Below are 11,958 nucleotides of genomic sequence, written 5' to 3'. Positions count from 1 at the left end.
TCCAGCCTGGGAGAGGTCCTGGCTCTTCCTCCGGGTGCCTATCAATCTGTCCCCAGGAGAAAGGACACATCTGTCCCCAAGGGAAGGGTCTCTTTTGTATCCCCAGATGTGGGGGAGCTCCTGTGTGGGGAGAGATGTGTGTCCCCAGACCGGAGTCCTCTGTGCTCCAGTGGAAAGGGCTAGCTTGACCAAGTGTGGGGGCATCTTCCACTTTTGATGATGATCATGATGATTTTTTTTCAGGCGGAGTTTCGCTCTTGTTGCTCAGGCTGGAGTGCAATGGCCAGATCTTGGCTCACTGCAACCTCCACCTCCTGGGTTCAAGCAAGTCTCCTGCCTCAGCCTTCCAAGTAGCTGGGATTACAGGCACCCTCCACCACACCCGGCTCATTTCTTTTCTTTTTTTTTTTTTTTTTGGTATTTTTAGTAGAGATGGAGTTTCTCTATGTTGGTCAGGCTGGTCTTGAACTCCCGACCTCAGGTGATCCACCCACCTCAGCCTCCCAAGGTACTGGAACTACAGACACGAACCACTGTGCCCAACCAATTATTTTTGTTTTGAGATGGAGTCTCATTCTGTTGTACACGATGGAGTACAGTGGCTTGATCTCAGCTCACTGCAACCTCTGCCTCCCGGGTTCAAGCGATTCTCCTGCCTCAGCCTCCCAAGTAGCTGTGATTACAGGTACCACCACCATGCCCAGCTAATTTTTGTACTTTTAGTAGAGAAGGGGTTTTGCCATGCTTGCCAGGCTGGTCTCAAACTCCTGGCCTCAAGCGATTCACCTGCCATGGCCTCCCAAAATGCTGCGATTACAGGCGTGAACCACGGTGCCTAGCCTTATTAATTTTTTGAGACAGAGTCTCACTCCTCTTGTCCAGGCTGGAGTACAGTGGCACGATCTTGGCTCACTGCAACCTCCACCTCCTGGGTTCAAGCGATTCTCCTGCCTCAGTCTCCCAAGTACCTGGGATTACAGGTACACGCCACCACGCCCAGCTATTTTTTTTTGTGGGGGGCAGTTAGAACTGTTTTTCACCATGTTGCCCAGACTGGTCTGGAACCCCTGGACTCAAGCGATCCACCCAGCTCATACTCCCAAAGTGCTGGGAAAACAGGGAATACAGGTCTGTGGCCCTGGGTTTTCAGGGACAGCCGTCTCTTGAGTGGTGCAGGGTCATGAAGAGACGAATACCCAGGGGCTTGGTCTGTGACCTTTATTGCGCAATTCTGAGGCCAGGGCAGACCCAGCTGGGGAGATTTACTGTGGGAACGTCTGGCCCGTCCCCTTCCTCTCCTCCGGGCGCCGCTGGCCGCCTCGGCTCCCTGTCCGGACCGCGTTCGGCCCTTGAAGGGGCCCCGTGGGGCCTGCGCTAGACCTGGAGGAATCGGGGGCTCCGATGGGGGCTGCCAGGGCGAGTCTAGGACCTCCGAGAGCGACGGTGCTTCTTGAGGCTTTCGATTAATTTCTGGGAACGGATCTTGAGCGATGCGCGGGTCAATACCTCGTTGTCCTCCTCCTCACTCTCTTCGTCTACGGGGGGGTGAGGGGGAAGCAGGGAGCATTGAGGGATCCGGCTCCCCATCCCCAGGTCTCCTTCCCAGGCTTTACCACCCCATTCCACCCCCACCTTGGCCCTGAGCAGGGTATCCAACAACCTCCTGCTCCACAGCTTGGGGCTCCAACCGCACCCCTTCATCCTTCCACCCATACTGACCAAAAAACTTGTCCTTGGAAGTAGCAAGGGGCAGGGCGATGCGGGTGTTGTATCGGGGCAGGCTTCCCTCTAAGCTGGCAAGGAACTAAGCGAGCAAGAAATCACGTTCCCACCGAGAAAGCACATTCCCCCTCCTCCTTACCCCATTCCAAGATATGCCCTGGTTTTAGCTGGAGACCACTGCCCACTCCCATCCCTCCTTCAACAGACACCTTGATGCCCAGCTTCACCCTCTCATCACTCAGGTCCGTCCCTGGTCTCTGGGGCCCTGCCACTAGGCCTGTCCCCATCCGGAATGCTCAGCCTCATTCTTTGGCCTCCTGGACCCGCCCACACCTCTTCTGGTTTCTTTTCTTTTCTTTCTTTCTTTTATTTTTGAGAGGGAGTTTCGCTCTTGTTGCCCAGGTTGGAGTGCAATGGCTCGATCTTGACTGCAAGCTCCACCCTCCTGGGTTCAAGAGAGTCTGGTTCCTCAGCCTCCCAAATAGCCGGAATTACAGGCGTCCACCTCCGCGCCCAGCTAATTTTTTGTATTTTTAGTAGAGACAGGGTTTCACCATGTTGGCCAGGCTGGTCTCGAACTCCAGACCTCAGATGATCCACCCGCCTCGGCCTCCCAGAGTGCTGGGATTACAGGCATGAGCCACCTTGCCCGGCCACCTCTTCTGGTTTCTTCCCTCGTAGCTCCTCAAACCTCACTCGTTGTGCCTGAGACCCCTGCCTGGCTCATCAGCCTGCACCCTGGTCTCCCGAGGTTGCCCGCGGTTCCCTGGTTTTCCGACCCAGCCCCACTCCTCGATCTCTGGAGCCCTGCCCCATGGCTGCAGGGCACCTTGCGGTCGGCGATGTGACGCAGCATCTCCTGGACGTCGTGGCTCCCAAGCTGCGACTGCAGTTTCAGCAGCTTTTCCTCCACGAGGCCCAGCAGGTTTAGCAGATAGTTATCTGCCTGGGGATCCAGCTCCTTTCCCGAGAAGCTACCGTCCTCCTGCGACCAGGGCAGAGACCGGTCAGCCGAGAGGGGTGTGGCTTCGTGGAAGGCTCCACCCGGGGGCGGGGCTTTTCTCTCGGGGGCGGGGCCTGAGAGGTAAAGTGCCCGTTTACAGGGGCGGTGCTAGTCAGTGGGAACGGGGACGCGGGTCAAGGCCACGTCTGTGAGGGCGGAACCTCTGAACTCTAGCTAGATTGTGGAAAGGTTTCGGGGAGGCCCCTTCGTGGGAATGGTAAGAACTCGAGGGAGGCCATTATGGGAATGGCCTCCTGAAGAAATGGGCCTCTGCTGCGGGCACATAGGGCTTCTGTCTCTGGTTGCTCCAGAATTGCAGCGAGGTCTCCGAGGTTTTCGGTGGGGACAGGGTGGGACTTGCCCTTGGAGGTGGAGCTTGAGATGAGACAGGGTCTCCGAAGTCTTGGGCTTCCTTGCGGGAGTGAGAGTTCCCCCAGGGATGTGGGGCGGGGATTCTGAGGAATGGGGCGAGGCTTCTTTCCATGTGGGCGGGGCCTCTGTCGTCCGGGACACAGGATGGGGATTCCCTAGGGCAGGCCGCTGTGACAGGAATCCCCGCTTCGTGGTTGAGCGTCATCGGTCCCGGGAGGGCCTGGAGGGGCTTCCCCTGGGCGGGGCCTACCACAGTGATGTGGATCAGCTTGCTGGCCAGGTGCTCCAGGCTGTCCTTGGCCACTTGCATCGCCCGCAAGGTGCGCTCCAGCTGGTCCTGGGCCTCGGCGTGCCGCCGCTCCTCCTGCTTGAGGCGTTCCCGCTCCTCGGCTTGCAGTTTCTGCTGGCTGCAGGGAATGGGGAGTTCGCCACAGGGGGTTCAGTCCGCCCCGCCGCCGCCCCACCGACCTCCCCAGATCCCAGGGCCTCACCTCACCATCGTGGCCTCCCCCGAGTACTTGAGGTCTTCCAGCTCCCGCTGCAGCTGTTGCTTCTCCTGCTTCAGCCTCACCAACGTCTGCTCGTTCTCGCTCTTGAGCGTCTCCAGCTTCGCGAAGGTGTCTCCCTGGGCCAGGAACCGCTGCACCACCGACTGCGGACCACCCAGCCCCAGTCAGAGCCAGGGTCTAAGGAGGTGCAGGAGCGCTCCACTTCCTGCCCCCTACCCTGCATCCCCTCGGAAGCAGGACAGGTGGCCTGAGCTGGCACCTTTTACACAGCGATGTATGGAGATACTGTGGGTTGGAGTCGGGGCTGCTTCAAGGGTGGGGCGCCCTGGATATATTATTTTTGCGGGGCCCTTTCTGGCCCATATAAGGAATTTGAGCCGGGCGCGGTGGCTCACACCTGTAATCCCAGTACTTTGAGAGGCTGAGGCGGGCGGATCACGAGGTCAAGCGATCGAGACCGTCCTGGCCAACTTGGTGAAACCCCGTCTCTACTATAAAAAATACAAAAATTAGCCGGGCGTGGTGGCTTACGCCTGTAGTCCCAGCTACTGGGGAGGCTCAGGCAGCAGAATCACTTGAACCGGGAGGCAGAGATTGCAGTGAGCTGAGATCGGGCCACTGTACTCTAGCCTGGGCGACAGAGCGAGACTTTGTCCAAAAAAAATAAAAATATATATAAATACAAGGAATTTGAGTCAGGCCAAATGCGGGGGCAGCTGGACAGGTGAACACAGCTTCTTTCCAAAATCAATGTGCCATAAATTTCTAGCCGTGAATCTCCCCCAGACTCACAGGAAATACCGCCCGTCTGCGGAGCCATCCCCTCACAACGCCCAACTCTGGAAAAGGGCTGCACCTCAGTGCCCCAGATGACCCCATAGGTGTCCTCCCATAGGTGAAAGTCCCAGAACTCCTCGGGGGTCGGCCCCATAGGAGGAGCAGAAGGTTGGCGGGCACCCAGAGGGAAGAAACAGGGTTGGGGTCCAGTGTTCACTGGCGGGAACCAGTACCCAAAGGGGACACAGCTGTCTTAGAATGCTGCAAGGAAGACACTGCAAAGTGAGGAATCTGGGGCAGGGATGCCACTTGCAGACACTGGAGACAGAACAAGAGAGGAAATTCCCAGTTCTCCTACAGCTGGCATGGCAAAGGAGTTAACACGGTGCAAGAGAGAAAGGAAGGCGAATGTACAAATGACGGCGAGCGTAGACAGCTCCTGGGGGTTTTGCTTCGAAGGGCAGCAGAAAAACTGAATGGTAGCTGGAGAGGGAAGAGATATTTTTCAAGAAAGGAGCAGGTTTGTGAGCTGAAGAACTGACCTGGCAGAGGGGAGGCAGGGTGTGTCGGTTTCGTCAGCCTGGGGACCCCAGTGTGCGTCTAGGGTGGAGGGAGCTCGGCAGAGAGGGCTTTGAGCAGAACTCACGTGCGACTCGGCAGTGCCGGTGGCGTCTTTGACCTTGTCAAAGATCACCTCCATCTGGTACATGCTCCAGCGCCGCCGCATCTCCTCCTCCTTGGCATGCAGGCTGTCTTGAGTGGTGTCTTCAGATTGCCGCAGCAGGTCCTCACGGTGGGTCTGCTGGTGGATTGAGGTCAGAGCCAGGGTCAGCTCGTGAACAGCGCTTAGGACGGAGGATGGGGAGGGGGATCCAGACTGGGGCCCCAAAGGGAACAGGGCTAGAACTGGAGGGAGGGGAGAGATCAAAAGCTTGGGGCCAGATAAGGGCACTGGACAGGGGTCAAGAAAGTGGGACAAGGCCAGGCGTGGTGGCGGTGGCTCATGCCTTTAATTCCAGCACTTTAGGAGGCTGAGGATCATTTGAGCCCAAGGGTTTAACCAGCTTGGACAATATGGCAAAATCCCATCTCTACAAAAAATACAAAAATTAGCAGGGCTTGGTGGCACGTCTGTAGTCCCAGCTACTTGGGAGGCTGAGGTGAGAGGATCACTTGAGCCCAGCTGGTCGAGTCCACAGTGAGCTATGATCAGCCTGAGTGACAGAGACCCTGTCTCAAAACACACACACACACACACACACACACACACAAACTACCAAAAAGAAAAAAAAAACCCCAAAACAAAAAGGGCTGGATGGGTGGCAGCCTCAGGACGGGGCGGGGGCGGGGCCAATAGAAAGGGGGCGGGGCCTTAGGCAAGGGTTGGGCTAGAGGCAGGGTCAGATTTAAGACAGGCAGTTTACTCAGGTGGGAAAGGATGGGTAGGGGTCAGTGAGTACGGGGAAGGCTGGAGGCCGTGTCAGAGCCAAAATGGAACAGCCACCAAGGAGGGCAGGAGAGGAGAGGGGTCAGGGATATGGGAAGAGTCTTCGCACCAACTGGGGTGGAGTCGGGGGGGCGGGGTTAGGAGAAACTTCGGAAGTGGGAGAAGGCCTAGGATGAGGTAGAGCCAGGGCAAGGCTGGGCTGGGCTGGGCTTGGCTGGGCTGGAGTCACAGCCGCGTACCCCTGGGTGTGCCCACCTTGCGCTCCATGCGCTGGTTCTCCAGTTTCCTCTCCTCAGCGCGCTTCTTGCACTCACTTATGTAGCGTTCCCGCTTCTTGCGCTCTTGAATCAAGGTTATCTCCAGATACTGCAGTTGGTTCTGGAGGGTGGGCAGGGGAGCAGGGGGACCAGATGGCACCCATCGCTACCCGCCGCAGGGTGCTAGGAGATAGATGGGGGTGGGGGCGTTGGGGAAGCTCAGGGACAGCTGGGATCAGATTCTGAAGCTGGGAGACCGAGGCAGCTGGGCAGGACGGCCGGGGGCAAGAGGGTTGGCACCTTGGCAATCTCCCGGGCGTTGAGGGCCTCTTGGTTCACCAGGTGCAGTGCCTCCAGCTCGTGTTTGGTCCTCACCACCTCAGCCTCCATGAAGTCCAGCCGGTTCTCCAAGTGGAGGCTCTCGTCCTGGGGCGTCGTGGCGGGGGGGTGTTGGGCAGATGAGGCAGGCCTGTGATTGCTGTCCCTAGCCCCTGCTTGCCCCCTCACCCGAGCCCTCCTAGTCCCTACCTGTAGATAGGCCTTGAGCTGCAGGTACACGCTGGTAATGTGCTCGGCCTCCTCCGCCTTCATCCGGGCCTTCTCCAGGCGGTTCTCCAGGTTCCGCATGGTCTAGAGAGCAGCAGGGCTGGGCTGAGTGCCCTCGCACTCGATCCCTCCCACTGGACCCTCTGCCCTGCAGGCCTCTCTCGGCCCTACCTTGGCCACCTCCGAGTGGCTGTTTTGCGCCTCCGCCATCTCCAGGTGGCGCAGGCTGTGCTGTAGCTGGAGCTCCTCCAGCCGCCTCTGCCGCAACACCACCTGGTGCTGCAGGGCGTTCCGCTGCTTCACTTTCTCGCTCAGCCGGTGGTCTAGGTGCTCCAGAGCCTGCTGCAAGGGGCCGAGTGAAAGCAGGGGCCTGAACACCCCATCCCAGCACACACTTAGCGCTTCCTCCCTCCCTTCTCCCATACTGTGGCTTCCAGGACACCCCTCTCCAGTTTTCTACCACCTCCCTGGCCACTCCTTCTGTGTTGTTTTTGGAGACAGAGCACCAGGCTCTTCTCTCTGTTCACATTGACCACATTGGTGATCTTACACACACTCAGGGTTCTAATTTTTTTTTTTTTTGAGATGGAATCTTGCTCTGTCACCCAGGCTGGAGTGCAGTGGCGTGATCTCGGTTCACTGCAACCTCTGCCTCCCGGGTTCAAGCGATTCTCCTGCCTCAGCCTCCTGAGTAGCTGGGATTACACACGACCACCACCATGCCTGGCTAATTTTTGTATTATGTATTTTTTTTTTAGTAGAGACGGGGTTTCACCATGTTGGTCAGGCTGGTCTTGAACTCCTGACCTTGTGATCTGCCCACCTTGGCCTCCCAATGTGCTGGGATTATAGGTGTGAGCCATTGTGCCCGGCCTCCAAAATTTTTTTTTTCTTTTTAGAGACAGAGTTTCACCATGTTGGCCAGGCTGGTCTCGAACTCCTGACCTCAGGTGATCCGCCCACCTCGGCCTCCCAAAGTGCTGGGATTACAGGCGTGAGCCACCATGTCTGGCCATTTTTTTTTTTCTTTCTTTCTTTTTGAAACGGAGTCTCACTCTCTCGCCCAGGCTGGAGTGCTGTGCCTCGATCTTGGCTCATTGCAACCTCTGTCTCCTGGGTTCAAGTAATTCTCCTGCCACAGCCTCCTGAGTAGCTGGGATTACAGTTGACCGCCACCATGCCTGGCTAATTTTTTTTTAAACAGAGTCTCATTCTGTTGCCCAGCCTGAAGGGCAGTGGCATGGTCTCGGCTCACTGCAACCTCCATCTCCCAGGTTCAAGCAATTCTCCTGCCTCAGCCTCCCAAGTAGCCAAGAATACAGATGTGTGCCATCACACCAGTTGAATTTTTGTATTTTTAGTAGAGACGGGGTTTCACCACGTTGGCCAGGCTGGTCTCGAACTCCTGACCTCAGGTGATCCACCCACCTTGGCCTCCCAAAGTGCTGGAATTACGGGTATGAGCCACTGTGCTCAGCCAATATGAGCTGTTTTTAGAAGTGGGGACTTGGTCTGTTTTTTTTTTTTTTTTAAAGACAGGGTTTCACCATGTTGGCCAGGCTGGTCTTGAACTCCTGACCTCAGGTGATCTGCCTGCCTTGGCCTCCCAAAATGCTGAGATTACAGGCGTGAGCCACCGTGCCTGGCCGACTTGGTCTGTTTTTTCGCTGCATTTACTATCATGCCAGGATGCCAGGTCCAAGGACAGTGAGTAATAAAGATGTAATTGAATGAGCACATGAATGGCAGCTGGTGTGCAGAAAGGATTGGAGAGGGTGAGCCTGGAGTCCAGCGCTGAGGGGACCCAGGCTGGTAATGAAGGATGAGGTGGGGAGAGGGTGGGGCAAACCTGGGCTGTCCTGTTCTTGAGGTACGGCTTCTCCGACTTCCATTCTCGTATCACTGCCTGGACCACTTTCTCATCTCTCTGCAGAGAGGAGACTGCAGTCACTTTTCATCATGCCACCTCTAGCTGAGGCCAGGTGCTGTCTCCTTGCCCCACACCCCCCCACGGGAACTCCTCCACCCATCTCTTCACCCCTTACCTTGAGCAGGTCCAGCAGCTTTAGTTCCAGTGCCTTAGTCTCCGCACGGAGCTGACTGATGGTCTCTTGGTTCTTCTTGATGTTCCACTGTGAGCTCTCAAAAAAAGCCTTCCGGTCACCCTCTGCCGGGCAGGTGAGGCGGACAAACACACAGTTACTGGGTGGGTGGGTGCAACATCCCAGAGAGAAGACTTTTTTTGCAGTCATCAACTTAATATTATTAAGACTGCAGCTCTTTCCGATCCGTGCCTCCAAGATGACAAAGAAAAGAAGGAACAACCGTTGTGCCAAAAAGGGCCGTGGCCACGTGCAGCCTATTCGCTGCATGAACTGTGCCCGATGTGTGCCAAGGACAAGGCCATTAAGAAATTTGTCATTCGAAACAACGGAGGCTGCAGCAGTCAGGGACATTTCTGAATCGAGCGTCTTCGATGCCTATGTGTTTCCCAAGCTGTATGTGAAGCTACATTACTGTGTGAGCTGCACAATTCACAGCAAAGCAGTCAGGCATCAATCTCATGAAGCCAGCAAGGACCGAACACACCACCCCGATTTAGACCTGCACCTGCCCCATGACTCCCACCAAAGCCCATGTAAGGAGCTGAGTCCTTACAGACTGAAGACCGACTATTCTCTGGAGAAAAATGAAATGGAAATTGTACTAAAAGAAAAAAAAAAAGAATGCAGTCGTCAACCAACCTGGCTGACATGGTGAAACCCCGTCTCTACTAAATATACAAAAATTAACCAGTGCGAAGCCGGGAACGGTGTCTCATTCCTGTAATCCCAGCACTTTGGGAGGCCAAGGAGGGCAGATCACATGGTCAGGAGATTGAGAACATCCTGGCCAACATGGAGAAACCCTGTCTCTACTAAAAATACAAAATTAGCTAGGCGTAGTGTTGTATGCCTGTAATCCCAGCTACTGGGGAGGCTGAGGCAGAAGAATCGCTTGAACCCGGGAGGTGGAGGTTGCGGTGAGCCAAGATTGCATCACTGCACTCCAGCCTGGGCAACAAGAGCAAAAACTCCGTCTCAAAAAAAAAAAATGTAGAGACATGGTCTCATTATGTTGCCAGGATTGTTCTCAAACTCCTGGTCTCCAGTGAGCCTCTTATCTTAGTCTCCCAAAGTGCTGGGATTACAGGCATGAACCACCATGCTCAGCCTGTGAATATTGTATTTTCTTTTTCTTTTTTTTTTTTTTTGAGACGGAGTTTCGCTCTTGTTACCCAGGCTGGAGTGCAATGGCGCGATCTCGGCTCACCGCAACCTCCGCCTCCTGGGTTCAGGCAATTCTCCTGCCTCAGCCTCCTGAGTAGCTGGGACTACAGGCACGCGCCACCACTTCCAGCTAATTTTTTGTATTTTTAGTAGAGATGGGGTTTCACCATGTTGACCAGGATGGTCTCAATCTCTTGACCCCGTGATCCACCTGCCTCAGCTTCCCAAAGTGCTGGGATTACAGGCGTGAGCCACCGCGCCCAGCCGAATATTGTATTTTCAATCTGCATTTAGTTGCAGACTCGGAATCTGGGAATACAAAGGGCTGACTATATTTACTGAAAAAAATCTGAGTATAAGAGGATCTGTGCCCAGGCACGGCAGCTCTTGCCTGTAATCCCAGTACTTTGGGAGGCTGAGGTGAGTGGATTGCTTGAGCTCAGGAGTTCCGGACCAGCCTGGGCACATATGGTGAGACCCCGTCTCTACTAAAACTACAAAAAAAGTGGCCTGGCGTGGTGGTGTGAGCCTGTGAATCCCAGCTACTTAGGAGGCTGAGATGAAAGGATTGCTTGAGCCCAGGAGTTGGAGACCAGCCTGGGCAGTATAGTGAGAATCCATCTCTACAAAAAAGAAAATTAGCCAAGCACGGTGGCGTCCGCCTGTAGTCCCAGCTACTTGGGAGGCTGAGGTGGGAGGACTGCTTGAGCCCAAGAGGTCGAGGCTGCAGTGAGCTATTGTTGAACCACTGCACTGCAGCCTGAACAGCAGAGTAAGACCCTGTCAAAAAGAAAAAGGCTGGCCGTAGTGGCTCACACATGTAATCCTAGAACTTTGGGAGGCCAAGGCGGGTGGATCACTTGAAGTCAGGAGTTCGAGATCTGCCTGACCAACATGGTGAAACCCCGTCTCTACTAAAAATATAAAAATTAGGTGAGGTGGCATGTGCCTGTAGTCCCAGCTACTTGGGAGGCTGTGGCACGAGAATCGCTTGAACCTGTGGAAGTTGCAGTGAGTCAAGATCATGCCACTCCTCTCCCGCCTAGGTGGCAGAGAGACCTTGTCTCAAAAAAACAAAACAAAAAAAATAAGAGAGAGAGGGAGAGAAAGTTACAGGAAAGTTTGAAGTACAGTTCACTCGGTTCTGAGCTCATGAGAAGTTTTAAGAGGGAGAGGAGGAAAAACATGAACAAATACGAGTTTTTCCCAGAAGCTGTTCACGTAGACTCATGCTGGAGAAATACCTTTGTCACACTATGCCTGGTCAGAAGATTGTATGGACACTGTTGACCCCTGACCCTCTGTGCCCTCTGGAGCCATCTTACCTAGCAGTTGTATCTTTCTATGTAATTCAGCCACCTGCGAGTGCATAGAGGGCTTCCCTGCACCTCTGCGGAAGGATCCTTCCTTGGAACGGCCGAGGGTCCAAGCCTGGGTTGTGCCCTTTCCTCGGAGATGGCTGGGTTTGCCCGAAGCCTCCCTGCCCTTGACCTTGGAAGAGGGCGTCGAAGCCTGATCCTGAGGAGGCAGGGCGTTGGCGGAGGCCGCCCTGCACAGGGGGGACGTCATGATGGGGTCGGGGCCGAAGGCCCCTAGGGGTTAGGGAGACTACTAGGAGTCAGTTGCCTCTGTCAGTGATCAGTCAGCTCGGATTCCTAGGGCTCTGAAAAATGCACTTTCCGACCGCTAGGCGGTTGCTCTCCGCATCTCTCGGTTTCTAGGTAATCGCCTCCTCTTCTCCCTCCAGTGTTTCCATGGAGACTACACGCGTTCCATGGCTGACACTGCGTTCTCATTGGTTGACGCTGCACGGAGGGACGTCCTAACAGTGGGCGGAGCAGAACCGGGCAGCGGGACGGAGGGTCAGGACGCTTTAGGGTCACGTGATCATCCCGTTTCCCCTCCCTCCCCCAACCTTTTCCCGCCCCCGGGGGTTCTCAGGCATTTTTCAGGAACTTTCTTTCCGTCTGGAGAAGCCGCCACTCCCAAGATGGTGGTACGTTGCGCCGCCATTAAGAGCGAGCCCTCAGAACTGTCCTCTCTAAGGCTTCACAGT

General features: G+C 55.4%; 1 protein-coding gene across 6 annotated transcripts; it reads right to left on the bottom strand.

The window, feature by feature from the left end:
• Positions 1 to 1,205: 1,205 nt before the first annotated feature.
• ODAD3 (outer dynein arm docking complex subunit 3) lies at positions 1,206 to 11,629 on the bottom strand. Of its 6 annotated transcripts, none has more exons than XM_021676636.2 (13): positions 11,228 to 11,629; positions 8,679 to 8,800; positions 8,483 to 8,560; positions 6,805 to 6,972; positions 6,616 to 6,717; positions 6,388 to 6,513; positions 6,086 to 6,208; positions 5,030 to 5,182; positions 3,589 to 3,749; positions 3,348 to 3,504; positions 2,552 to 2,707; positions 1,720 to 1,804; positions 1,206 to 1,535 (listed from the first exon to the last, which is right to left on the bottom strand). In XM_021676636.2, exons 1-13 carry the CDS (start codon positions 11,469 to 11,471, stop codon positions 1,423 to 1,425), a joined length of 1,788 nt encoding a protein of 595 aa, XP_021532311.2. In that variant the 5' UTR covers positions 11,472 to 11,629; the 3' UTR covers positions 1,206 to 1,422. The 6 variants fall into 6 exon arrangements, with proteins under 6 accessions (XP_021532311.2, XP_012291381.2, XP_012291383.2 ...); XM_012435958.3 differs by having other exon boundaries at positions 1,376 to 1,535; positions 6,805 to 6,975; XM_012435960.3 differs by lacking the exons at positions 1,206 to 1,535; positions 1,720 to 1,804 and having other exon boundaries at positions 2,620 to 2,707; positions 3,594 to 3,749; positions 6,805 to 6,975.
• Between the last annotated feature and the right edge of the window lie 329 nt (positions 11,630 to 11,958).

The sequence above is a fragment of the Aotus nancymaae genome, unplaced genomic scaffold (genome assembly GCF_030222135.1).
Source record: "Aotus nancymaae isolate 86718 unplaced genomic scaffold, 86718_ANA_hifiasm-v0.15.2.pri h1tg000028l, whole genome shotgun sequence".
NCBI lineage: Eukaryota > Metazoa > Chordata > Mammalia > Primates > Aotidae > Aotus > Aotus nancymaae.
The sequence above is the reverse complement of the archived record's forward strand: the minus strand, read 5'-3'. Positions and strand labels throughout refer to the sequence as shown.

Excerpts from the sequence above, each read along its gene's own strand:
- ODAD3 (XM_012435957.3), bottom strand. The coding sequence starts at position 11,471 with ATGACGTCCCCCCTGTGCAGGGCGGCCTCCGCCAACGCCCTGCCTCCT. Across the intron at positions 6,209-6,387 it reads ACGCCCGGGAGATTGCCAAG|AACCAACTGCAGTATCTGGA; the intron begins GTGCCAACCCTC and ends CCCACCCTCCAG. Across the intron at positions 3,750-5,029 it reads CCGGCACTGCCGAGTCGCAC|TCGGTGGTGCAGCGGTTCCT; the intron begins GTGAGTTCTGCT and ends GGTGGTCCGCAG.